The 27,125-nt window shown below is 40.2% G+C and overlaps 3 protein-coding genes and 3 non-coding genes across 7 annotated transcripts; 3 read left to right on the forward strand and 3 right to left on the reverse strand.

Moving 5' to 3' along the window:
* Nucleotides 1–1,921: 1,921 nt before the first annotated feature.
* On the reverse strand, nucleotides 1,922–21,547 carry LOC101272689 (histone H2A type 1-J). Of its 2 annotated transcripts, XR_004485136.2 has the most exons (3): nucleotides 21,138–21,547; nucleotides 18,723–18,901; nucleotides 15,968–16,044 (listed from the first exon to the last, which is right to left on the reverse strand). XR_004485136.2 is itself a non-coding variant. In XM_004273462.4 (2 exons), the coding sequence occupies exon 1, from the start codon at nucleotides 21,530–21,532 to the stop codon at nucleotides 21,146–21,148; it is 387 nt and encodes a 128-aa protein (XP_004273510.1). In that variant the 5' UTR covers nucleotides 21,533–21,547; the 3' UTR covers nucleotides 1,922–2,490; nucleotides 21,138–21,145. The 2 variants fall into 2 exon arrangements, 1 of the variants encoding a protein (XP_004273510.1); XM_004273462.4 differs by lacking the exons at nucleotides 15,968–16,044; nucleotides 18,723–18,901 and adding an exon at nucleotides 1,922–2,490.
* Nucleotides 1,923–1,996, forward strand: TRNAI-AAU (transfer RNA isoleucine (anticodon AAU)). The gene has a single exon. It is a non-coding gene; the product is annotated as a tRNA-Ile (tRNA).
* Nucleotides 4,949–5,022, reverse strand: TRNAT-AGU (transfer RNA threonine (anticodon AGU)). Its single transcript has one exon. It is a non-coding gene; the product is annotated as a tRNA-Thr (tRNA).
* TRNAV-UAC (transfer RNA valine (anticodon UAC)) lies at nucleotides 9,249–9,321 on the forward strand. Its single transcript has one exon. It is a non-coding gene; the product is annotated as a tRNA-Val (tRNA).
* A 285-nt stretch (nucleotides 21,548–21,832) lies between the features above and the next one.
* Nucleotides 21,833–23,233, forward strand: LOC101274190 (histone H2B type 1-K-like). Its single transcript, XM_033434734.2, has one exon. It carries the CDS (start codon nucleotides 21,848–21,850, stop codon nucleotides 22,226–22,228), a length of 381 nt encoding a protein of 126 aa, XP_033290625.1. The 5' UTR covers nucleotides 21,833–21,847; the 3' UTR covers nucleotides 22,229–23,233.
* Nucleotides 23,233–24,080, reverse strand: LOC101274925 (histone H4). Its single transcript, XM_004273470.4, has one exon. It carries the CDS (start codon nucleotides 23,575–23,577, stop codon nucleotides 23,266–23,268), a length of 312 nt encoding a protein of 103 aa, XP_004273518.1. The 5' UTR covers nucleotides 23,578–24,080; the 3' UTR covers nucleotides 23,233–23,265.
* Nucleotides 24,081–27,125: the final 3,045 nt, after the last annotated feature.

Consider the following 27,125-nt stretch of genomic DNA (forward strand, 5'->3'; position numbering starts at 1 on the left):
GGAAATCCTTCACTCACTTCATAAGTGAGTGAAGTGACTCTATAAATCTCCAGTTTCCTGTCCCCAGTTTTGTCATGTAAACAGTGCACAGTTCTGGAGGTTTTATAGCTCTTCCAACAGAACACTTTGGAGAATTAAATAATCTTGGGGTGAAAACTGTGAAATCCACTTACAAATGAAAAAGCTCTTTTGAAATTTTTGTGTTTTTTTCTCAGCTAGATCTTGATTTTCTTCCTAGTACTTCTACACTACTAAGGAATTCACCCCCAAGTGGAGGTGGGGACAGAAAAAGGAGGTTGTTTAAAATAACGTCGTCCAAAAGCAGTCACTGTTCATCCCGTCCTCCCTGTGTCCACCTTGGGAGTTTAACTTTTGTCAGGGATTCTTTTCAGTTCTAAATGGTACCACATTCTTCTACACATCAACATTCCCCCAGGAGATGTTCTTTCTCTTTCCTCCTGGATTGACGCCTGCGGACTGGTATTTTCTTTAAAGCATCTTTGATTTTAAAATTTGTCCAAGCGTCTTTCTCAGTCAACTTCCTTTCTCAATTTCAGGAAGAAATGGGAGGTAAAAAGATATCTTAGAAAATGCCTCCTTTGATGGCTACGAAGACTCTTTCAGACTCAACTGACAGTCAGGACTGTATGGTGGGGCAGCACTTCCGGATGTGAAGGATCAGTTCAGGATAATTCCCTTTCAAAATGTTTTAATAATTGGTTTCAACATCACCCATTGGCCACTGGCCTCCCTGCACAAAAAGTCAATATCAACTTATACTTGACTAAACATAGTTGAAGTCAGAAAAGGAAATGGATGTTTTGGTGATTCCTATAGACTGAACGTGCCTCTCTCCCCCAAATTACATTGAGACCATCTCAGTCCCCAATGAGATGGTATTTGGAGGTGGGGGCTTTCGGTCATGAGGATGGAGTCCTCATGAGTGGGATTAGGTCCTCATAAAAGAGATGTCAGAGAGCTCTTTCACCCTTTCCTTCATCTGAGGACAGTGAGAAGACTGTTGTCTATGAGACAGGGAGCCAGGAAGCAAACTTTCACCAGACTGAGAATCGACACTAGTCTCCGGAACTGTGAGAAATAAATGTTTGTCCTTTAAGCCACCTGGTCTATGGTATTTTTGTTACAGCAGCCCATATGGACTAAAACTGGGATAGAGATGCAAATGAGGCGCACAGGACTGAGCCAGTTCTGGAAAGGTAGGCCCATTCACTTGTGATCAGTTTGCACAATATACATTTGCCTACAGTGTTCATATTTAAAACAACAAAAATCAGCTTTGATTTTTTAGATTTGGTGATCTGGGGGGCATGGGGAGGGGTCAGAGGTTCAGGAGGGGGGCGGTCTTCACAGTCCTTTTGCCTCAGTCCTCAGCCCTGCACTCGGGCCCCACCAAGTGGCCTATGGCTGACATTGCAGCGTAAGGTCCCTGTCTTACTCCGCTCCGGACGAACGGCTACAGATTTAGCTTAAAGGCGACTGCGGAACCACCCTGAAGCCAAGCGGCTAAAGGCCTCTGGGAAGAGATGACCCGCCCGGTATGACCTCCAAGAGCCGAGAATCCGCACCCCGTGCGCAGAAGCCGAGTCCACCAAGCCCTGCTCTGTGCTCCGTGATCCGCCCGCCACCATCTCAGGCTTGCAGAGGCTTCGCGTTTCCCGAGGCCTTCTGGGAATAGTTTCAAGGAGGTAGTTGCTCCCGGACATTGATCTGAGTCTTCCTCGGTCGGTTTGAGAAAGACCGAGTTTTCCTGGGGAGAAGCACGGTTCATCCGTGCAGGCAACTGGGATTTGTCTTTTCCTTTTTGATAGAAAAAAGAACATTTTAAAAACATTTTACAAAGACCGCCGACTTTAATTAGGTATAACTTTAAAACACGTAAGTAAAGACCTGTGCCTCGGGGCGGCCGGTTAGCTCAGTTGGCTAGAGCGTAGTGCTAATAACGCCAAGGTCGCGGGTTCGATCCCCGTACGGGCCAATACCCTTCACATTCATTTTCTCGTCCCCGTCCTACGTATAGGCCACATGACCGGTGGAAATTGCACCCGTACAAACAATTACAGACAGTCCTAATATCACTACCACTGAACGATTTGATTGTGTGTATTTCTTTTTAAAGAAATAAAGTACCAGAGTCAGGATGGAGAGCTTTTAAAGAAAATTGAATGAGGTAAGGTGGATGTATTTAGGGGAAGAGGAAACTGGGAGAATGAGAAAATGTCTTGCATCATTCTGGAAAAAACTTCAGGCAATAATGCTTTGATATAGTTTATACTTCTGAAATGTAAAAACATCATTCCTCTTCATGGCAAGTTGCTCACTTGGTTAGGGTATTTATTGTTTTTATAATGTCAAGGTCGCTGATTCGATTCCTCTTGAAGTATATGCCTCGTGGTATTTCGGTTTTCTTCTTCTCAATGTGGGAATATCTCAGGCTTGTGGCGTAGCCTCAGACCAGCAACCGCGAATGCTCTGCGGTAAAATGGAGCAATGGTGAGACTTTGGGTTATATTTGACCGTTACCTCGGTGCTGCCAGTTAAGAAGTCATTTACAACTCGTCTAAATTTTTTTCGAACGTTTATCACAAAAGCGTTGGATTTAAGATTTGAATCCAAAATGAAAACGGGGTGCGCAGTGGGGGATAGGAGGGCAAGAGCCCCTGGGGCCGCTGTCAGTCTAAGTACCTCACTCTCCCTGTCTGTCCTTTTCTTCAAGTCTGGCGCCTGGGTCTCCGTGTGCCCAGCACGAGCCTCCTCCTGTTTCTCTCCTCGACCCTTGCACTGTCCCTCAGACTCCCAGCATATTTTTACTCTTTTTCTTGTTTAAATGTATGGGGTTACTTTGAAAATGACATACACGATATTGATTAAATAATGACATAAGTAATGTCTCAAGCACAGTGCCAGGGACATAGTGAGTGCTCAATAAATCCAAGAAGGTAAGGCCTTGCTCTGCTTTGGTCAGTGCTGCATCCTTCATGTCAAGTACTGTGACTGGCTCAAAGCCAGCGCCTGAAAAAATGTTTTTAATTAATAAAGGGCATCCACTGTTTCATTGCATATTAAATAATATACTTACAGATTTTAAGTATGAGAAAGCCTCGACAGGTTATTGCTAACTTTGAAGATGAAGGCGGCCACCAGCCATGGAATGTGGACATTCACTAGAAACTGAGAATGACCGCTAGCTGACAGCCTTCAAGGAATGGGAAATTCCTAGAGATTTATCAGTACCCACTGTTCATAACATATTTCTATTTGTCAGAGTCCTGGTGTTGTTTTGCCTGATACTAGACAACATCAGTAGAATACAATGAGCCATAATTTCAGTTATCTTTCTAAATGTTAACTTTGTACACTTTGAATCTAACATCTAGGCAACTGGCTTTCAATTGAGGATTTACATTACTTACCTGTGAAACCTTATTAATATATAAATGTGTAGGACCTACTCCAGACTTATTGAATCTCTCTGCTTGATATTGTTGATATATTGTTTATATATTCTTATTACATGGTTTGGATATTCATGGCATATTGTGTCTCAGAATTATTATATGTTATGTATCAAGATTTTGTTTCTCTGTAAAGATTATGTTCATTCACATTTATAAATTAGATGCACTGTTTTCTGTCTTCTTTGAAAATATGGTTGATTGTTATGTCTACAGAGATTTTTGCCTAAAATTTATTTTGGAATGGCTCTCTTATTCCTTGCTATTCTTTTTCCAAAATTCCTTGTTAGTGGCATTAGTCTCGTTATAAACTCTCATCAGATCTTTCACTCCAGAAAGGCTAGTTAGTAAAATTTGTTATTTAGATTCCAGGCTGATAGGGTCTAAAGTTGTCTCTGGGGATTAATCTTTGCCCTTCCTGGTGGGGGGGGGACTTTTAAAATGTATTATGTCCTTTGTATGTCCCGCTTTATAGGCAAATAGGGAAAGTGAAGTGAGCTTTTCTTGTATCTGCTTCTTCTCATTTGTCTTCAGCTCACAATAGTCCTTATGCCAAAGTGGTATATTTTGGGGTGGCATAGTCTGCTACCCTTCATGACTACCTTTTTTGCTCACATTCCTTGGGAAGTAGATGGGGAAGAACTCTATGGATAAACTGAGGAAAATGAAACCAGTTTTCCAGTGAAGTATAAACAGGATTTCAGGCATAGTGCAGGACTATTTCTACTAAAGTGAAAAGACAGTGACTCTGGTGGGACTCCAGTCATAATCTTTGAAATTTCTCTAGATAAAAGGGAAAAGCCCAATGTATAGGCCAGTGCTACACAGTGTACATTTTAGCTATAAACTACAATGTCACTTAAGATTCAAGAAAGTGATAATCTACTTGTGATTTATTTCCTCAAAATGTCATTGAGCTCCAATTTTCCCCCTGTGCACTCAGTAAGTTCTCCTGATGCACAAACAAATACAGTTCCTAGGGCTGCACAAAACCAAAATGATGAGGGTCTACGTTTGACATTGCTCTCTTGTTCTCAAAAATAAAAATGAGTCTGATTCCAACTAAATGTCGTGGCTTATTAATTCTTTGCCTGACACTGATAACCAAACTCCATCATTTAGCTGACTATGTTGGATGTCACAGTTTAAGAGAGCTGAGACTGAACTTCCAAGACAGAATTTGAAATCTTACTCTCTATCAGGTACTGGAAGATAATTTGTGCTCAATTCATATACCAATCATTAGCAAATCCATCACTTTCTATCAATTACAGGAAACTTATTCACTTTTCCCTTCATCACAACTCTTCATATTGTGAAGGTATTATCTGGAAGAAGACTCTCCACAATTGGAATAACAATTCAATACAGACTTTACCAGTAATATAAATTCCTCAATGCATCTCCAGCATGTTTAGTGGCAACTACACTGTTGAAATACAAAAACCGAAAGGGAAAGGGAAAGGGAAAGGGAAAGGCCCCGCTGGGATTCGAACCCAGGATCTCCTGTTTACTAGACAGGCGCTTTGACCAGCTAAGCCACAGGGCCCCCTCTCAAACTATGCTTCGGTTATATCACATTTGTAACATTTTCTGTGAAATGTAGCATTTTGCCAGAAACGTACTTGATTTTGTGACAAAGAGAACGCACCTGTATTTCTGAACTATATTTCTACACTAAAGCAGAAACTTCAACATTAAAAAATAAAAATGCATTCTTCAGCGCGAGGTTTTAAAAATTATTTTAAATTGGAGTGAAATTCCTATTTCATGGTGACTATCGCCCTCTAGAGGAAATATTGGATATTGCAACACGTTTAAAATTTTTCTCCAATTCATTTTGTCAACAAATGTGGTCACTACTGTATTTCAGGTAGTTTTCTAGGTACTGGAGATAAAGCAGAGAACCAACCAAACGAAAACTTCTTCATCTATAGGATTTGTATTCTAGAAGCAGGGAAATAAAGCAAGTTTTAAAAATTTCTCCCTCCAACCCTCCCCCCCCAAACAACGAGAGATGTAAGCACTAATTCCGCAAGGTTAAAGAGCCCACGGTGCTACTTTCTGAGCTAATTCACTGCACATGAGCAAGACTATCATGCTTCCTTCTATTTTATCTAACCTGGCATAAGAAAGCAAGCAAAGATAAGGACACTCTGATGCACAGGAGATTCTGCTCATTGCACCGTTGAGTTAAAACTGACTTGATTCCTGTCTTCATAGGTTGTAAAAATGAGTGGAGGATGCAGAGAATTAAAGAGAAAATTAGGGTACAATGTGGTAAATAACTCCCGCAGGATGCCGTGGGAGCCTCTAACTTGGGCAAGATGCAGGGCGCGTCTTAGCAGAGTCACATGACCTCTCTTCTCAGTTTCCAGGTCAGGTTGATGATTGCAGAAGGGGTTGTGGCATGTTGGCCGAATACAGCTTAGCGTAGGGGAAGAATAGATGAGACCACCATTCTGAAATGTTTAAATAACCGCCTTGTGCCTTGTGCTTTATGGGAAAGGACGAGGGCTTATGTATTCACTGAACATCCACAAAATGCAAGACCTTGGAGAAAACAGAAATCACTTAGGAGATCCTGTGACAGATCTACACACCCGATTTCCTCTAGGCACCCCTCAGCTCTTCCCTGCCTGTCTAGCCTGTGCCTAATCTACTTGCCCTTTCTTACAACAAGATTTATTCATTCCCTTTGTCCCTATGTCCTGCTGCCATTCCTCTCCTTACATAAACAACTTTTCTAATTTGTTTATTGTGTATCACTTTGATCATATATATATATTTGCAAAATTGACATTTTTGTTTTGTGCACATATATTATAAATTTATATAAATGATATATATTCTTATGACTTTAAGATCCATCAAAGTTGCTCTGTGTGCACTTAAATCATTGCTTCTAATTGCTATGTAAGATCCCATAATGGGCACTGTATTTCCTCTCTTCTGTCCCAGTGATGCGCTCACATGTTGCCTCCATTGTCCCCCCACTCCATATAACATCACTTCCTCATCCATCTCCCTTTATGTACTTGTGCGAGTGTGTATATATATGTGTGTGTGTGTATATATATATATATATATATATACACACACGGATTAGTGTATATATATATGTATACTAATTAATCCCAGCTTATTTTTGTCAGTCTACACTCCCACCAGCACTGCATATCCCTTTATCCCTGCCCAGGCTTAACATTATTCAGCTTTCTACTCTGTAATCTAATATGTGTAGAGTGATAAATCTCATCATTGTTTTCTTTAAAATTTTATTTATGTTTTCTAAAGATTTTGAGCATCTGTCTATATGTTTGTTAGTCATTCGAATTGCATCTTATGTACACTGATACTTTTCTTATCATTTGTCCATATTCGTATAGAGGTTGGTGTATTTTTCATGTTGATATACCTGGGGTACATTGTATGTTGTAGTCATTAGTCTATTGTGAATTTTAGACCTTGCAGTATTGTCTACTGTTATGTTACCTGTCTGTTGACTTTGACAGAACTTCATGGCAGAGCCTTGATTTTACTAAGGATTTATCGTTTTTTTCCCCTACTGGTTTGTACTTTTGAGGTTATGCTTAAAGGGTCTTTCTCTGCTACTAGGTTAAAAAATATTCTCTCTTTTAAAAAGTATAGAGTTTCTTTTTTATATTTGAGACATGATCTAAATATCTAGAGAAGTGTACTGGGTTTTTATATGATAGTCTATTGGGGTTGTGTCTTCTAGTGTCCAAAGTTTTGGTTTAGTAAGGGTCTCCAGGATGTGTTGGTGGTCATGTAGCATCCTACACTTCCTTTACTTAGCCTCCTCACATTTTCATGAAATTATGTATTTAGTAAAATTGTGTGCTTTTTCTGTTAAAATATATGTCTGCAAGGTCAGGGAGAGTCTAACAACCCAGCACAAGTCATAGCACATAAATAGTAAATTTTATGAAAATAATTGTTTGAATTATGTTTTATGAATTTCCCATCAAAGAACCTTCCAAAGATTTGTTTTTTGTTTATATTCTTGTAAGCCTGGGCCAATGTTTCATGGACCTATGAGGTCAATCCTAGACTCCCCAGATTGTAAACAAATACTTTTTGGTTTCTTATAAGAAAAGATATGAGAACAAGAATCTTATGTTGCTGTGATTGGTGAGTGGGAAAGTTTTGAACTTAAAGTTTATAAATTGCCTATCTGCTTGGGTTCAATCCTTGCTTCTGGCACATGAACTTATTTTCTAATTTGTCCTTTTCGATAAGAACTGGAAACCCCTCACGTTTGTTCCAGAAAACTTATGAGTTTCTGTTTTGTGCTCAGGCTATTTGGTTATTTTTCGCTCTCCTATAATCCTACCCCTTACCTCCAGAGCATAGAAAAAAAATCCAAGTAGGCAGTGTTTAATAGGTACATGGTTGAATCTTTCCACTGTGGTCCTTGCCTACCATCAGTTTGGTATAACCACTCCAAGCCCATCCGTTTTTAAGTAAATTGATTCTAAAGAGAAATGAAAACTGAGAAGACCTTGAACAACTAGGATTATGTGACCTGCAAACAACCTCCTCAGTCTGGTGGCCCTCACCAGTGACTCGATTTCCAAAAGGCTCCCAACTCTTCAACAAGGCTCTGGAAATCAGGGCCCAGAGTTTGAAGGAGATGTATTGGACCAATATTATATCACAAGGAAGGAGGGAGGGAAGAGAGAGAGATTGTGAACGGGAAGTAAAATTTCTCCTCTATTCTTAGGGTTTCTGGCTGGGCCTGAGAAGTAAACTAGCAGAAAACAGATTAATAGGAGAAAAACATACAAATTTTATTAAGTAAGTTTTACATGTACGTGGGAGCCCTCACAAGAAAAAGGAAGACTCAAAGAAGCAATCAGAGCCCAATGCTTATGGACTAGGTTGGACAAACGTTGTGAAAACGTGCCAAGACGAAAGGGTTTGGACTAGGGCAATTATGTGGAAAAGGGACTAGGAAGATAAGGGTTAGTTTAAGGAGGTTTCTTGGTACAGATTTCTCTTTGCTTGGACTCCCCAGTCTCTGGTGATAAGAATGCTTCCTTCCTCTGGTACAAAGAGGGCATATGGGTATTTTATCTCCTGCTTTTGGAAAGAAAAAGGAAGGTAAGAGTGCCCTTCTTGCATCTGCTGTTTTTCAAGTGTCTTTAGCTTAAGATAATCAACATACCAGAGAGGCATATTTTGGGGTGGCATGCTCTGAACCCCTACAATTGAAAACATTTTTTTTGCATCCCATCTTAATGCACAAATATCCCAAGTTTAACTTAGTGAGCAGTCCCCAACTGGCCAGCTCTAACCCAGCTGCAAAAAAAGGGAGGTCATGTGAGTGCTGCTAACTTCTTCTATAATTCCCTTGAAATAAAGATATGTTTATTCAGCCCCGGTTATTTGCTAGGAACTACAGCAAAAGATGCGTACACACAGGGGTTTTAATTGTTGCACTTCTCTATCTGCAGCACTTCGACAAGTGCTTGGCACATAGCTCAAAATAAATACTCTTTGAGTGACTGGATAAATATAGATTAGTTTAGAAGTGTTCAAAGGGGCACAAATCAAGAATCATGTGTTCACAGATGATGCAACTTGAGGACATATTTCAAGCTTGTGTGTGAGTGAGATGCACTAGAAATGTAATTAAGCTCCAAAATTTCCTGTGTTCCAAGTCATCTATCTTTGAATCGAATAGCTATATTTGCTGATGTATTTTTCTAGAAACTTTTGTGTCTGGGGACAGGAAGTTTGCACACTTGTGGTTCCATAGTGTAGTGGTTAGCACGTCTGCTTTACACGCAGAAGGTCCTGGGTTCGATCCCCAGTGGAGCCAACTCGTAAACATCTTTTTTTTTTTTTTTTTTCCCCTTCCTTTTCCTTCTCTCACTCCAAGGCTAACACAGTGGGCTTTTCGCTTTCGTTTTTGTTTTTGTAGATTAGGCTTCTGAGAGCTGTTTATGAAACAGAATTGCAGATTCTCTCCCGACTTTTCTTTGGGAGCTCCACTTTCATACACTGCTTAGCTCTCTGAGGCAGTGTGGAGCATCGGGTTGTCACCAAAAAATAGTCTTGTTACTTCTGTTATCTCCAGTCATCATAAAAGTCAAGCAGAAATAGATTTCAATGAGGCCTGAGCGCTGGGGACAATAAACATTTTCTCACCTCAAGAGTGAGAGAGCCTAATCAGCAAGAATTTCTAAAATTGTAAAACTGGGCGGAGGGGCGAGGATCCGATTTTAGGTCAAAAGGGTGTAACCTGGGCCTCAGATTGGGAACAGTGCCAGAGAAATGTGTGGACGGGGCTCAACAGACACTGACCCCTCCAGCATTTCTCAATTCTTCAGAGGACTCAGGTTTTCTCTCCTAGAAAGTCAAGCTCTCCTAGCTCCTGCCTGGAAGTCTCAGGAAGAAGCCTCCAGGTTTATGCTCCTAAAAGGATAAAACAGAGATCACTGTCCTGAGAGGCATTTGATGTGTTTGATGGCTGAGGTTCCAGACTAAAGACAAGAGACATCTATGAAAACCTTGACCTTACCCAGTGATCTTCCCAACCCTCTTAGACTCCACTTCCACTCAAAATAAGCAAGCACCGTCCAACGGGTCAGAGCTGGCAATAGACTTTCACATATCCTGCTCTAAACCATGAATAGAAAGTCAGAATCATGATATTTCTGAAGAATGTATTAAAGAAATATAACAAAAACAGAAACAAAAAGCAACTTATGGACAAAGGCTACATAGGTAGAACAATGCTGAGAATAAACCAATATTAATATACTCAGAGAGATGGGAGACAACACTGAATACTGAAATAAAGATAAGTGTATTTACACAAGGAAAGAGGCTTTTGTAAGATAAAAATATATTATCAGAAATGAAAATTTAATAAATAGATCATAAAGTGTGATAATATCCTGGAATATCAAGCAAAAAAGTTAGTGATACAGAGAAAATAATAAGTTTATTAGAGGAAAATTCTAGGATGTGCAATATCTAAGTAGTAGTACTTCCTGATATAAAGAATAGGGAAAATGCAAGGATGATAAACCTCAAAAAATTAGGTACATATCACAACACTAAAAAAAAATCTAGACAGGCAGGGATCACTGAGTAGTCAGTAAAAAGGATTTTTGAGAAGTCACAGAAAGGATAAATTAACAGAGTAGCTGACTTTTCAAAATTGGCACCAGAAGTTAGATGACAATAAAGCAATGGATTCAAATCTGAAAGAAAATGAAATCCACCCTAGAATCCGATATGAAACCCAAGTATCCATCAAGTATGAGTGTAAAAGAGATATATATACAAATATATTTGTATATTTTCAAATATACACTGCCTTGTATAATTTACCTTCAGTACTTCCTTTCTTGGGATCCATAGGAGGATACGTTCTACCAAAATGAAAGTGTGGGTTAAGAAGTAGGAAGACTTGGGATACAGAAAGTATGAGATGCAAGTGCAACATAGGAGATAAGTGAAGGGATAGTCCAGGATGACGGGAATATCATATATGTGGAATGTTAAGGGAAGTAAGACCAGACTGTAAGAGTTCAGAAACGTTTGGGGAAGAATTCTTCAAGGAGATGAAGTTGAGAGAAACCTGGATGTGGATAAACACCCTGAAAAGAGATTTAAATAACTGGTGGATGGATTTGGGGTTGAAATAATAAGACCTATTGAAAATTGTGCAAATAAAAATATGATTACTTATTCCATGTGGGAGGAGTAATAATAGTTCGTTAGGCTGGTTTAAAATTAGAAAATATGTATAAGGAGTGAAAAGGAATAAATAAGTAATCATTAGTTGCAGATGATATCTACAGAGAAAACTGGAGAATCAATAAATGTTTAAAATCAATAAATAAGTTTAGCACATTTGCTAGATAACTGTTCATAATTTTAATTCAGAAATACATAGAAAATAAGGTTTTAAAAATTATACCTAAGAATAAATCTCACAAATTATGTACAGTACTTTCACAGGGAAAGTTATAAAATATTATGGAAAGATAAAAAACTACCTAAATAAATGCAGTGATACAACATATTAATGAGAGCAAAAGTTCTATAAAATAAAAATACAAAATTTCTTTAAAATTATATATATACAATGAGATATCAATCAAAATTCCAACAGATTCTAATACTTGGAAGAACTAGAGAGCTTTAGCAAACTAAATTAATTTAAAAGAGAAGAAAAGAATGTTAGTGGTGCTTTCTTTTCTAACGTCAGATGTATTTTAAAGGATAGTAATTAATATGTGTGGTATTTTTGCAGAGATAGATAAATAAACCAATGGAACAGAATAGATAGCACAATGTAGAACAAGGCAAATAATGAAACAAATACTTATATAGGAGAATGGAGGTACAAGGGAGGGAATTGGAAAGAGTGGGTGGAATATTCGTGACTCATCTGAGAACACCGGTGTGGTTTAGGCCCAGAACTGATGCAATCCTCCTTTTCAGTCCTTGTACGAGCTTGTCCCATTGTTGTCATGGTAACTGTCAACTGTCAAGGTGCTGGTGGGTGTGTCATTTAGCATACTAATGTATTCTAATAAACATATAATGAGGCTCAAGGTCTACTGGAAGTCAAATCTTCCGCCATCTTGCGTGTAGTTTATTCTAACCAGTTCTTGTATTTTTTTTTCTCTTTGCAGCTTCCTCCTGAAACTTAGATAAGAGTAGTTGGTTTCTATTCGAGGGAGGGGGCAGGGGTATGATTCTGGGGAAACAGCCTTGGTAACACTATGGCAAACTTTTTTTTTTTTTTTTTTTGCGGTACGCGGGCCTCTCACTGTTGCGGCCTCTCGCGTTGCGGAGCACAGGCTCCGGACGCGTAGGCTCAGCAGCCATGGCTCACGGGCCCAGCCCCTCCGCGGCATGTGGGATTCTCCCGGACCGGGGCACGAACCCGTGTCCCCTGCATCAGCAGGCGGACTCTCAACCACTGCGCCACCAGGGAAGCCCTATGGCAAACATTTTGGCAGGCATGGGGCTAATAAATAGCCTGGCTGAAATCTTGAAGTGAACCTTAATTCTGAGGACAGACAAAACTCTTCCAGCCATGGCTGGAATTAGCTTATCACCATCAAAATAGCTGAGGACTGTAGTCACTTTAAGTAGACGCTGAGTTCAGTATCAGTGTTTACATTACTACTACAAAGGCACAGATAGCAATCCTATTTATTTACTTATTTAACAATAACAACAATGGCTTATTTTGTCATGTTTTTGGTTTGTACCTCACTGAGCTAGTGCCCCATGCATATTATGTCCTTAAATCTTTAGAACAATTGTAGAAAGTGGTAACTCTCATTAACTTCCATTGAAAGATGAGGATGAGGCACAGAGAAATTAAAAAGCAGACCATGAGTGCCATAGGTAGAGGAGGGCAGTTTTCCCTCTGCAAATGTGATTGGCAGGTTGTGAATGATGTTCCCAACCAATATTCAAGCAATCATAAAAGGACACCTGGAAAATACAAAATTTTAATCTTATAATTCCCCTGGTCAGTTTATATCAGATTTGCTAGTGATGTCATGCAAAGCTACACAATATAACTGTGAACCAGAGAAACGGACATGTCTAGTAGAAATGTATTGGCACTAAGTACCACGTGGTGCATGCCAAGCAAGCTCTCTACTTTCTGAGCAAATCACCAAGTGTAGGTCTTCTTTAACCCATTACTAGCCTGGCACTACAAGTCAATTCTGTGCCAGATTTAGGACCCTAACCCTCTTACCAAGAAGTAGCCTCTGGGCCATAGTACATGCATTTCCGCTACTCAGGCCAATAACTGCTGGAGAGAGTATGTTCTAGAGGATTGAAAGATCAAGATGTTTGTCTCTGTTCTAAATCTGAGTTTCCTCACTCACTGGTGGGAAAAAAAAATTGATAGGAGCCAGTCTGGGTTAATACATACTTGATCCCTGAACTCACCCTTATAAAATTGAGTAGAAATAACACACACAAAAGAGAAAATTGAAGTAGATGTGATCCAGATGAACATGGATGGTCACTGTGAATATTGTTAGACTACTGGGAAGCAGCCTCAAACCTGGGCTGCTGAAGGGATGACACTGAAAATATAAGACATTTCAGCTTAATTACAATATCTCTGAAGCTTTGTTGGGTCGAGTTTCAGAATCCGTGTCAGGTGGACACTTGGGTAAGAAGTGGGGGCTATTTTAGCCCTATGAAGGGAAGGCTTTAGGAAATCGAAGAAGATACCTTCATGCTGAAACTTCTAATAAGCTGCTAAAAATATGAGAAAGAAGACAGTATTTTTTTGAGCACTGAAAATTTATAAGGCCCAGGGAGATGAGGCGCCATGTGTATCTCAGAGCGCTGTGCTATGAGAAGTGAAGTCACCGCTCCTCTGGGGAGCTGCTTCTTTTTAGTCGTCTCACTGTGGTCCCCAGGTAGCATCTACTGCTTCTGCTTTCCAGCCACCTCCCCACTTCAGACCAACGCTCTTCCACTCCCGCCTTACCCAGTCCACTTGCCTCTTTCTAACTCACTCAAGAAACTGAAGAGGCTAGAGATAGTGGCTATTCTTCTGAGTCATGATCCCACCCCCTAAAAGTTCCTCTAATTTTTCCCAGATTATCAAAGTTTAGTTTCTCAGCACTGACCTAACCACGATACTTATACACCCTACTATATATAAAATAGATAACTAATAAGGACCTACTGTATATATAGCACAGGGAACTCTACTCAATACTCTGTAATGACCTATATGGGAAAAGAATCTTAAAAAGAGTGGATATATGTATATGTATAACTGATTCACTTTGCTGTACAGGAGAAACTAACACAACATTGTAAATCAACTATGCTAAAATAAAAATCAAAAAAACAATAAAATGCATCCAAAAGAAGAAAAATAGAAATGTGTGATTCATAATCAGTCCTTTGTGTGCAAGAAAAGATTGCCACAATAAACCGGATCTGCATTTAAACAGTCATTTCATCGTGTTTAAAAGGAAAAGTTTTCTATTTTTATTGTTATTACCTCAACTTCTTCATTGGGACTTCCAGCCAATGCCAACAGGAGTGTTGGACATGGGTATGGTTGGGAAGAGAAGAATTGGAGGAAAAAAAACAACAAAAAACATAAAAACTCCCCCAAACCATGGATACTTTCTGTTTGGCTGGCCAGTGGGGGCAGGATGCTGAACATTTGTCTTCAATTTTGCAAAGGTTTTAGAGAGGCTGTCTCCATGGCAGTGTTGAAAAAAATCGGTGATGCACATATGAGGAATAAAGATCCTGCTGTGACTCAGATTCGAACCGAGCTTACTGCAGCCACAACGCAGAGTACTAACCACTGTATGATCACAGCACAGCACCAGGAAGCATCTGCTTTAGAGCTCCACCTCTGCTCTTTTCTCAGGAACGTCTATTTCTGTCATCTAAAGAAACATACACTTTGTTTTCCGTCTTTATTTAGAAATGCCTTCTCAGTTTATTGCCCTATTCTGCTCCTCCACTTGCTAATACAGTATGTTGCTCCTGGCAAACAAACCAAAAGGAATAAAATTAAGTTTCACTACATGGAATTTTCCAAACATGATGGCTCCTCTCTGGGGTTGCTAACACTTGCGGACTGACTATTCTCACTTCCACTTCCAGCCCATGCAGGTCTCTTGCTTAGTTTTAAAAAGCGTGGTCCTCAGACCTCCAGCGATAGAATGGAGAGGGTGTTGCTTCGAATTGAACCTTACTGGGTCCCATTTTTGGCCAAACTGGTCAGAATCTCCAGGTGCTTGGCATAGAATCTGGCATTATATCAGGTTCCAAGAGTGAGTTCAAAGGAAGGGATATGGCTCCATCCTGACCCATACACCTGTGAATCTGGCGCGCCCCTGGACTCAGCCTGCCCAACTGAGAAAATGTTCAGTGTCTCAGAGTGCTTACATCTCACTGAAACTTGTTTCTCCCAGTTTTGCCAGTTGCCCGAGGGGGAGAGGGAACAGTACTTCTTGTATGGCCTGGAAGCTCTACGGGCTGCCCGCACCCCGTCACAGACAACTCTGCCTGCGCACTGTAGAGTCAGGGTCCTGGACATGCTCTTTCCTTGGTACAGAATGATTTCCTTTCTTCTCTTTACCTGGTTAAATTCCATTCATACTTCAGCTCTCCACTGAATTCACTGGGGAAGCTTTTCCTGAGCTCCCCTCTCCACACAACACATTCCTCTCCGTCTAAGTCAAATTTATTTTCTCTGTTCCATGACCCTTTTTTTATTTTTCTGTCAGTGTCCCCATATCAGTTTCTTATGATGTATTAGTTACTGGAGTTATTTTAAATTAATGTCAGTCTCCTCCCTCCCTCCGTCCCCTCCCCAACTGTGCTCCAAGGGGAGATAACTGTCGTGTTCAATAGTCTATCGCCAGGGTTCCACATTTAGTAAGCTCTTTATGAATATTGCTCGGGCACACAATGAATGAATGAATGCACAGAGATTCCAGTCCAATCCTTTATGGAGGCAACTTCTCCCAACAGTATGTGGCCAGGCAAATGGCTTTATTGTGTGCAGAGGCTGTGGGTAGGAAATATCGTTAGGAAATGAAGGCAAAGGAGTTCAGAATTACCTCAGCAGCTGACCATATAAAGCTTCTCAGCAGAGCCAAAATGATGTCTTTAATTTTCTGAGGTTTTCTTTATCTTCTTTCTTCTAGATCACACAAAGCCACCCTAATTACTGGCAGGTTTGCTGAAGAATTACCTGCTTCCCAGTATTAATTTGATCAGGGAAGAGAGCTAGGGATTTTCTGTCTCGAGGAAATGAGCTCAGTTTAGCTGAAGGAAAGGAAATGCTGCCTGTACAGGGAATGCAGGCTGCTTTTGTCTCAGGCCTGTTTGAGTTGGACTTCTCCTTCCTTTCTTTCCCTCAGGGACTTCCTCTCACCCTATTTAGAAAGCACCCTATTTATGGACACAAGTGCTTTTCTGCATTTTCTGCTGGGTGTTTTGGCAATTGGACTGATTTGCATGTGCTTCTCTATAAGAAGAGAGAAAAGCCAATCCTGTGTGTTAGTCCTTGGTGTGGCACAGGCCTAGAAAATGGCCTCTCTTCTTGTGCTGTTTATTTTTGAAAGCCTTTCTGAGGATTTTGCCTGACACTTTTACTACAGTGATTCTGAGTAGGATAAGAGACAGGGTGGCCTAATCCAACCTGCTAGCTCTATGTTTATCAATGCCATGGACTTTTCTACTTCCGACTTTCCTAAATTTTCTATTAAAAATAAATTTAAAATTCTCTCTCACTCAGGGGCATAGCTCCAGCAACCCTTCCCTCTCTTTCCTATATTATTTTTTAAAAATCTCTGTAGGGGGAGTTCCCTGATGGTTCAATGGTTAGGACTCCATGCTTTCACTGCCTTGGGCCCAGGTTCAATCCCTGGTTGGGGAACTAAGATGCCATGTGGTGTGGCCAAATAATAATAGTAATAATAATAATAACCTCTGTAGGATCTTTCCTACCAGCTTTTATTTCTTTCATCTGAAATGTTCTCTTGCTACCCTTTGAGCTACTAACATTATTATTTCCCCAAAGTGACATGTACCATATCTGGATATGCTCCCCTCACCAGCTATCAGATAGTTTGTAAGCCTGCTGGTTTTCAGTAGGCCCCATTTCCTGCCACTTAGGCTTTATGATGCATAAGAGTCATTGGTCTGGAGTTATGCATGGCAGACAGAAACGCTCTAAGGAGACTCTTGCAAAACTCATGAAGAGTATCACACCTGGGGATTTAGAATAAGGCCAAGTCTTACTCTGATGGCAACTATCATTTATTTGAAAAGTAGCTTCTAGCATCTACTGAGCCATTTTAATTACTGAATACCTGACAGTGGGACATAAAGCAAATATGCGCCCCAAAATATTCACCAGGAACTGGGTGTCCTATGATCTACCAAATTATAAAGATGGATATCACAGTAGCATTTCATTTTAAAATGAAATTCTATAGACAAGACCAGATCTGTGATGGTCTGAGCAAGATGTATAATGCTCAGACTCCTGTGCTGTTTCTCTTGCTTTGCTACCTCTCCTTCAACTCTTTTTTATAACCTCTTTGTAAACCCCCTATGACCAGTTAACAAAGGATTAACAATCATGGCCCTATTAGAGCGGCTTTGAGGAGCATTTTAGCACTAGTAGAATTGGATAGCTGTGCGCTACAAGATATGCTTCCACTTAGAGATGGGAGGTCTTGAGAGAGAGTAGTGAAAAGAAATCCCCCTGTCAGCAGAATATTGGGTGGTACATCTGGTTGTCTACTTCTTATGGTAGGGAATCTGGCCTGATGCAGGAAAAGCGAGTCTATATGTATCTTTACTAATTTATAGACAGTGACTGGTGAGTTATCCAGCTAATCAAGGACATGGAAAACATGACTAGAAAATTATTATCATGAAGGTCTTGTGGAGTGTAATGTACAAGGACACAGTCAGTATATGAGTTACCCCAAAATGACCACCAGAGGGCTTCCACTGTGAAGGAGGCTCTTAAGAATGGGGTAGAAATGATGATCTATCCTGTGGATATCAGTCAATCTCTTTCCCCAACCAATCAATGATTGCAAAATTGTCCATGTACAAGTTTTTCAACATCTCTCTTTAACATTCCTACTCATACCTTAGACCAAAGTGTATAAGACCAGATAGTTAAGAGAAGGCAGTTATGTGTGGGTTCTGTGTTGAGGTAGCTAATATCTTGATTTATAGCTTTATCTCTTACAAATTGAGAATCTGATTGAATAAATTACATTGTGCTTTCTTGTCTTACTCAGTTGGGGCTGCTATGACAAATATTATAGGATGGGTGGCTTAAACAACAAACGTTTATTTCTCATAGTTCTGGAATCTGGGAAGTCCAAGAGCAAGGTGCCAACAGATTCCATGTCTGGTGAAGAACTGCTTCCTGGTTTGCAGGTGCTGCCACCTCTCTTTGTGCTCATGTGATTTCTTCTTTGTGGGCTCCAGGAGTGGGTGGGGAGCTCTGGTCTCTTCTTCTTCTTACAAGAGTGCTAATCCCACCATGAGGATTCTACCTTCATGACCTCATCTAAAGCCATTTACCTCCTAAGCCCCCACCAACAAATACCATCACATTGCGGGGTTAGGATTTCAATACATGAAAAGGGGGCAGGGGGCTTAAACATTCAGTCCCATAGCATTTCTTTTCTAAATTGTAACTGGAACGATACCCACCTCAAGTGCATTCATGTTGCATATGTAGCCCATAAATGGTCTGTACTGAATATCTCTTCCATGTTTTCTTTAAAGCCTCATTCTCTTCTCTTTTGGGGCCTCAACTATTCACTTTGAAGCCTTCACATTATGGTACAAAACTGGAACCCAGGACTGGATAAGTGAAGTGATTACTGGATCTGGAGGACGGAGAAAAGGCCAGTGGAAGATTCTCTCTTATTCCTTATTGTTTTATATCACCTTCCATTTGCAATGATTGTGGCGTCTAAAACTCTTACAGGAGTATATGAAATTAGTAAAGGTTTTTAGAAAGTAAGTTTTCTCATTTCTCTAAAAAGAAAAACACATCCCTTTTAAATTCCCCGATGAAGGTAAAGAAACTATGTATGCTAAGTCAGTTTTACAAATACCATCACAGACATTACTCAACACTGATATTTATATTCATGTTAATGTATGTCATAGACATGGAAATGCAGGATCCAGATCCCCCACCAAGGAAAGACTTGCTGCCCAACTGCAGAGTGCGCTTAGTAGATAGGCAGCAGCTCTTATCTCCAGGGTTCCCCAGGGTTGCAGATCTCCACCCAACTCAAGGCACGCCCTTCCTCAGGGCAGTCATCAGTGGCAGAAGTAAAGCCTGATCCAGAGACATTTTCACCCCGTGTGGGGCAACTCTGACAGGCAATACAGGCTCCAATGCTCCCCACATGTTTGTCTGGCCTGTATCACAGTTTGACATTCTCTGTCTAATCCTAGTTCCTTCCTCCCTTCACAGATGTTGGTCCCTAATAAACATCTTGCACCCCAAGCTCCATCTCAGCATCTGCTTCCAGAGAACTCAACCTACATCACTATATCACCATAATTTTTTTCCTGGGTGTCTTGCATTTTATTATCACTTCATTCGACAGGGCTTCTGCAAGCAAAGACTAGGAGTAGCAAATAAATCCTGTATTGAATTATAAACTATGTTCTCAATCTTTCATAATAAACTCGATATTATTTTTTAAATTAATTTTTATTGGAGTGTAGTTGCTTTACAATGTTGTGTTAGTTTCTACTGTACAGCAAAGTGAATCATCTGTACGCATACGTATATCCACTCTTTTTTGCATTTCCTTCCCATTTAGGTCACCAGAGCATTGAGTAGAGTTCCCTGAGCTATACTGTAGGTTCTCATTAGTTATCTATTTTATACGTAGTATCAATAGTGTATATATGTCAATCCTAATCTCCCAATTCATGACCCCCCCACCCAGTCAATACTGTTTTTATGGTGTCTTTTTTAAAAAGTGGGTTGGATTCCACAGCTTTTTCTATCTAGCTAATCTGTATTATCAAATTTATTATCTCAGAGATCAGGGTTGCTATTGCTTTTGATTACTTATACACATTAATTTACACACCCGAAGTCCTATATTATGGTGTCCTCCCCCCCACCTCCCTTTAAGTTCAACGCCTAATGGGCCTTCTGGCTGTGCCCAAGAAAAACACATTTTCTGTCCTAAGGCTTTTGCATTTTCAGTTCCCTCTACTTGAAATACTCTTCCTCTAGTATCTGACTGTCTCGTTATTTAATTTATGTAGGTCTCTGAGCAAGTAATACTTTTAAGAGGTAATCTCCATTTACCCCCTATCTAAAATGAGTCCCCATAATGCTCTATGGCTTATCTCCTCCCTATGTTTTTCACAGGATGTGTATCATCTTACATATTATATATTCACATGTTTATTTATGGCTCCCTCACCTAGAGTAAATTCCAGGGAGGTAGATTTTCTAGGTTTGAATTGACTGCTGTATCCTGAGTTACTACAAGAGTGCGTTAAATGAACACATGAGTCCCAAAGAAATAGGACCAAGGATTTACTAATATGGGATTAAATAAGTTCTGAATATTTTTAATCGACAAACTCTAGTTCCCATTAGAATTAAATCCTAAAGAAAATGTAAACGGCTGCTGAGTGGAATTGTAAGAATTTCATCATCTGATGAAACTATCCTTTAGTTAGGTCACTTAACCAGGATGCTCTTTCAAAGGACTTTTCTAAACAGTACATTCAGAATTGCTAAGTTTCCTAAAAGTAATCAGTGCATCCGTATTTTGGCTGCCTAAGGACACTGCTTCTAGATAACATTAGTTTTATTAACTGGACTTCAGGTACTTGTCTATCGGATTCATCTCCCAACTTCTGAACAAGCCTCTCCTGCACATACTAGTCCATGTGAATCTGCAAGTAGTCCTTTCAGTTCAGACCACGTGCCGAATTGCTTTGGAGTTGCGCTCCACCCCCTCAAGAGAACCGAAGCACTTTATAATCTTATCACTCAAAACACAAGATTGTGTGTACCAGCTTTCTCTTTGACAGTGTAGGTGGCTCTGAAAAGAGCCTTTGTATTTCAGCTTTTCTCACCTTGTTACTTATTTGGTCTTATGATGGCTCTCAGTCTTCTTAGGCAGCAGCACGGCCTGGATGTTGGGCAGGACGCCGCCCTGCGCGATGGTGACTTTGCCGAGCAGCTTGTTGAGCTCCTCGTCGTTGCGGATGGCCAACTGCAAGTGGCGCGGGATGATACGCGTCTTCTTGTTGTCGCGGGCCGCGTTGCCTGCCAGCTCCAGGATCTCGGCCGTTAGGTACTCCAGCACCGCCGCCAGGTACACCGGCGCGCCGGCCCCGACCCGCTCGGCGTAGTTACCCTTGCGGAGCAGGCGGTGCACTCGGCCCACGGGGAACTGAAGCCCGGCCCGCGAAGACCGGGTCTTAGCCTTAGCGCGAGCCTTACCTCCTTGTTTGCCTCGTCCGGACATAACGAGCTCACCAACGTCACCTCAAATAGCTACTAAAGGGAAAATGCAAGGACAGCGCCTTTTATAACCCTTATTGGGCGCGAAAAAGAAGGTATGTCATTGGTTAGGATGTGGCTTCATTTTAACCAATGGAAAGGTGAAATTGGGATTCTTGCGTTCTGATTGGGCAGAACTAATTTCTGAAGGTTTCTTGAACAGCCACCAATCAGACATAGGACTTCGACTTACCTTATTTGCATAAGAGGTTCTATATAAATGAGGTACTTTGCGCATTTAGTATTTTTTCTCGCTGTACGTTGCTTGTTTTTATAGATCATGCCTGAGCTGGCGAAGTCCGCTCTGGCCCCGAAAAAAGGTTCTAAGAAGGCGGTGACCAAAGCGCAGAAGAAGGATGGCAAGAAGCGGAAACGCAGCCGCAAGGAGAGCTACTCCGTGTACGTGTACAAGGTGCTGAAGCAGGTCCACCCGGACACTGGCATCTCGTCCAAGGCCATGGGCATCATGAACTCGTTCGTCAATGACATTTTCGAGCGCATCGCGGGCGAGGCGTCGCGCCTGGCGCACTACAACAAGCGCTCGACCATCACGTCCAGGGAGATTCAGACGGCCGTGCGCCTGCTGCTGCCTGGGGAGTTGGCCAAGCACGCCGTGTCCGAGGGTACCAAGGCTGTCACTAAGTACACCAGCGCCAAGTAAATTTGTCAAGTAACTTTTAGATCTAACCCCAAAGGCTCTTTTAAGAGCCACTAAGTTGTCAGTATTAGAGCTGAAAATACGAACTCTGAATTTAGGTTTAAGTTCTAGCGATAACGTGAGGTATTGAGAATTCCACTGTACTGAATCACACGTACTATGGTCGTAAATTGCCTCTGAATAGAAGGAAACCAATTATACTACCAAGTGCTTCAGTAACACGGCCCTTAGATCTGGTAAGTTAACACGTGAACACAAAGAGAATCATTCTTGTTTCGGGGGTCTTCTGTGTGAAGTACAGTGGCTTCCTGTTTAAGCCTTAACAGCCTCTGTCACGTGTCCTTTTTTTCTCCACCACCAGTGTTCTAATGTGCATTTATGTGTTAGTAAACTTGGTCTCCAATGACCTCCTAAAATGCAGCCTTTTAACTCAGCAGTTATCTCGTCCAGCCCATTTGGGGTCAGGACAATGCTAGAACTCTGCGCCGCCCTCCCTGCCCCCCCGGCTCACCCCCTGCCAGGAGGAACAAAGTCTGCAAGGCAAAGAGAAACATGTCTTCAGAGTAAAGATATGTAATATGAGGGCTCACAAAAAAGATCTTATGTGGCCAATTTACTAGTTTTTAAAAAACATACGGCTAGAGAAACAAGTAACAGATGGGTGGTAAAATGGGGAAAAATAAGGTCATATCCCTCACCCGACATTAAGAAATATAAAGGACTGGAGGGAGATTTTAGAGTTGGGCCTGAGTCCGGACCTCTGGTCTCATAAAACTCAGGCCTCCAGACAAATCCAACCCGCAGCCGAGAAGCTAGTTGGAGGCCCCACCCGTGCCCAGGGGAATCTTGCCCCGCGATCACTGTGCTCAGTCCATTTTCCACACCCTAGAGTTAACTATGTGAACTGCCTTGAGCGATCCACTTTAAATGGTTTAAGACACCAGCGTACAGACGGATTGTTACTTTAGCCCTTTCCTTGAAAACTTGGGGGCCCTAAAAAGGGCCTTTTTAATAAACAAACAGGATCAAACTTTTTTCTTTTAGCCGCCGAAGCCGTAGAGGGTGCGTCCTTGGCGCTTGAGCGCGTACACTACGTCCATGGCCGTGACCGTCTTGCGCTTGGCGTGCTCGGTGTAGGTGACGGCGTCCCGGATCACGTTCTCCAAGAACACCTTCAGCACCCCACGGGTCTCCTCGTAGATGAGACCAGAGATGCGCTTGACACCTCCACGCCGGGCCAGGCGGCGGATGGCGGGCTTGGTGATGCCCTGGATATTATCGCGCAGAACTTTGCGGTGGCGCTTGGCGCCCCCTTTCCCCAAACCTTTCCCCCCCTTACCACGTCCGGACATTCTCAGGAAATGAGCAGAAAACTGCACTCAACTTGTCGCAGCTCCTTTTAAAAAGTAACCTCTGCGGACCAGAGTGAAAACCAAAAGGGCTGTGGCGGGAATCCCTCTGGGTTGGGGGAGGGGACCTAAAGACCTATAGGAACAAGCCGGCCGTACTACTCCCGTTCTCTTTCAGTTAATTCTTTTGATTCCTCAAGACCTAGGCTATTTTTCTCCCCTTTTCTCATTTAATTTGTTTCGCTCCTCATCCTCGTTAAGCAACAAAACTTTAACATTGTAGATGATACATAAAATAGCACAGAGAAGAAAATATTCTGCTTTTATCTCTATATACATGTGTCTTCTTTCTCTATCAGTATTTGCATACGGTTAATACCATTTTGTGAAGTTTTTCTCCTAATATATGGGGGAAATATACTACCTAGAAATAGAGCAAGATGGGCTAATAAAATAGAGAATTTCAAGATCTTCCAGGTATATTGCTAAATTCTCTTCCACCAAATGTGTGTCAATTTCCATTTTTAATATAAATTCCTATTATTATTTTACTGATAATGGGTAGCATCATTAAAAAAATTTAACTCTATAATAATCCAGACTTGGTTTCTTGTATAGAGAATTAACTTTTAAAAAATTAACCAGCTGGCTCATCAGTATAACATAGTAAATATTTTCTCCACTTATTTGAGGAACTTAATTGATCGTTTATTGAATATTTCACTTAAAATTATCTCTTGAGTTTTTATTCTGCTGATCAGTCTATGTATAGTGCTCTAGCATTTAATTATTTGTAATGTTGAAAAATAAGTATTTGCCAGTGAATTCATACCTCATAATTAATTTCAAATTAATTTCTACTATTATAGAAAAATAAATCTAGCTGCAACAAAGTAGTTATTTTAGTACTCTTAACTGTATTAAATCTATACAATTTATTAGGGTAAATTTGGTATTTTTGAAGTACTGTGTCCTCCTAACCTGCAAAATACTGAATCTGGGTCTTTAAATGTCTCAGTAGATTTTTTTTCTAGGTAACATATAATTAAAATTTTTTTTAACTTTCATTAATTAGAAGAGCAGTTAATTTGTCATTAGTGAACAAGTAGAAAATTCAAATGCAGAGAAAAGAAAGTCTATCTCTGTCTTTCTAAGAAAGCCTTTATTAAAAGATGATTATATATTTCAAACATTCTTGGTTGTATATACTTAATTTAAAAAATATATACTATTTTACTATTGCTTAAATTCTGAGAAATTTTAATCCCTTCTTTCAGCATTAGCATATAATCCCATTGTTATTCAATGATTTTCTTTCACTTTCCTTTATTTCAATGAGAGTTACTTTTAGCAAGGTTGCAATACAGTATTTTCAAAGTACTCCTATAAACTATAAATTTCATAAAATAAATAAAAACCTTTGCAAAAACAAAACTGATTCAACCAACAGGAACAAAATTCAGTATATATTACAGAGATGGGTATATATCCAGCATAATTCAACAAGTTAATTTAAGGGCAAATACTAGTTGAAAATAAGAGGCTTAATTCTCCTCGAGGGTCCCTTTCCTTTCCTTTTTCTCTTTCAAAATTTCTTTCTCAGTCCTTTCCAAATGTACGTAAAATGGCTAAAAAAGCCCTTTGCCAGCCTCTTAACTCAAGAAAGTTTCCTCAAGGAGTTTAGAGTCCTCTCTTTAATCATCAAGGAAAATAGTACTCTATTTCCCAGTTTCCTGACTCCAGATTGCAAAACCTACCTAATGTAATGGGTAGTATCTACTTACCTATATAAAAGAGTGAGATTTTTTTCTCTATCTTTGCAATCTCTTTAAAAGATTGCCCGTGTAGAGCATAATATTTTGAATAAGCATTAAGCTTATTCAATAATAAACTTTCTCTTCTTTTGTTTTACATTATATTTCCCCAACATTAATTAACTGGAATATATTTTACAGACCCTTCTCTACTTTTTAAAAAAAATATTTATTTATTTACTTGGCTGAGCCAGGTCTTATGCGGACCTTCGTTGCAGTCTGCGGGGTCTTTAGCTGCGGCATGCAGGGCTGGAACCCAGGCCCTTTGCATTGTGAGCGTGGAGTCTTAACCACTGGACCAACAGGGGAGGCCCCCTTCTCTACTTTAAAAATGGGTAAAATGCCCACCAACTATTAGCCTCCCTTCCTATCTGATTTCTTGAGTTTTTGCATACAACTAGTGATTATAAGACTAGCAATGGATGGATATCTGAAAAGTTTGTCAGATTCTTTATAATTTCTGAAATTGATAAGCAAAGGTTTATTGTTCTATAAACATATAATATATTATTTTTTAAAAATACAATGCTCTTCGGGCCGTTTTCTAACATAGTAACTGACTTAATATGTCGAGATGAACAGTTCAAATCAAATATTTTCTTTGTGGCTTTATGTTCTTTCACTGTTGAAGGGCAGCTGAATATGTCACCCCAAAGTATGCCTCTTTGTCATAAGGGTTATTTTGAACTAATTATTTTTGAGAAACAGCATAGACAGGTGAATCTCTGAAAACAGAAGTTACCTTTTTGTTAGAGACACATATTTATAGAGGAAAGCTACATTTGTGTCTCCCTCTGTATACTATGAAGAGAAGGATGATTCGAAATCATGAAAAAGATCTTATGGGAGAAGGTACCCACTTTAACCTGCATAACAAACCCTTGTTTATTATGCATTTTTCTGATAATGTGTCCCCCCTCCCCTACACAACTTTCTTTTGTCTTTAGCTAAAGATGGTGTGTAAGGTGGTGGCTTGGGCCATCTTGAGGAGTTTATTCATTTTTCCTGTGTCTCTCCTGTATACATGAGGTTTACATGTTAATATAATTTTGGTGGTTTTTCTCTTTTTAATTTGTCTTTTATTCTAGGTAGTCTCAGCCAAGAATTCAAAGGGAAATTTCTTTTTCCTACACAGTACAAATCAAATCCAGCAGCAAACTTTATTGGTTACACTTGTGAAATATATCCTATACCTAACCATTGTCTATTACCCCAATTTAAGCCAAACCACCATTATCTCTCAAAAAGACCACTGCAATAGCTTCCTAATTTATATCATTACTTCTAAACTTTGTATTCACCATACAGTTGCCTTAGTGAACTTTCACAAGAAATGTAAATCAGGTTATGCCATTCCTCTGTTCAAAACTCTTAGAATGATTTGCAGAAACTTATAGCATGGCATATAAAACCCTACATGATCATAAAGCCCTACATGATCTGACCTCTGCCTATCTCTGTGAACTCACTTTCTACCCTTGCTTTCTCTGCTCTTGATCTTCCTTAAATATTCTTGATCTTAAACTTGATCTTTAACTTTCTATCTCAAAATGCCCAAATAGATGGGCAAATGCCCAAATAGTTTGGGCAGAATAGATGCCCAAACTGACTGTAATGGATATACAAATGTCTACAAATATAAGAAAAAAATGTCCAATTACATTATTAACCCACAACATTGGATTTAAATTAAAAAAAAAACCCTTAAAAGAATTGTAATGCGAGAGTTTTAATTTG

This window comes from Orcinus orca, chromosome 10 (genome assembly GCF_937001465.1).
Source record: "Orcinus orca chromosome 10, mOrcOrc1.1, whole genome shotgun sequence".
Taxonomy (NCBI): Eukaryota; Metazoa; Chordata; class Mammalia; order Artiodactyla; family Delphinidae; genus Orcinus; species Orcinus orca.

Bases quoted from the DNA above. Each gene is read 5' to 3' on its own strand.
- LOC101274925 (XM_004273470.4), bottom strand. From the start codon at position 23,577: ATGTCCGGACGTGGTAAGGGGGGGAAAGGTTTGGGGAAAGGGGGCGCC.
- LOC101274190 (XM_033434734.2), top strand. From the start codon at position 21,848: ATGCCTGAGCTGGCGAAGTCCGCTCTGGCCCCGAAAAAAGGTTCTAAG.
- LOC101272689 (XM_004273462.4), bottom strand. From the start codon at position 21,532: ATGTCCGGACGAGGCAAACAAGGAGGTAAGGCTCGCGCTAAGGCTAAG.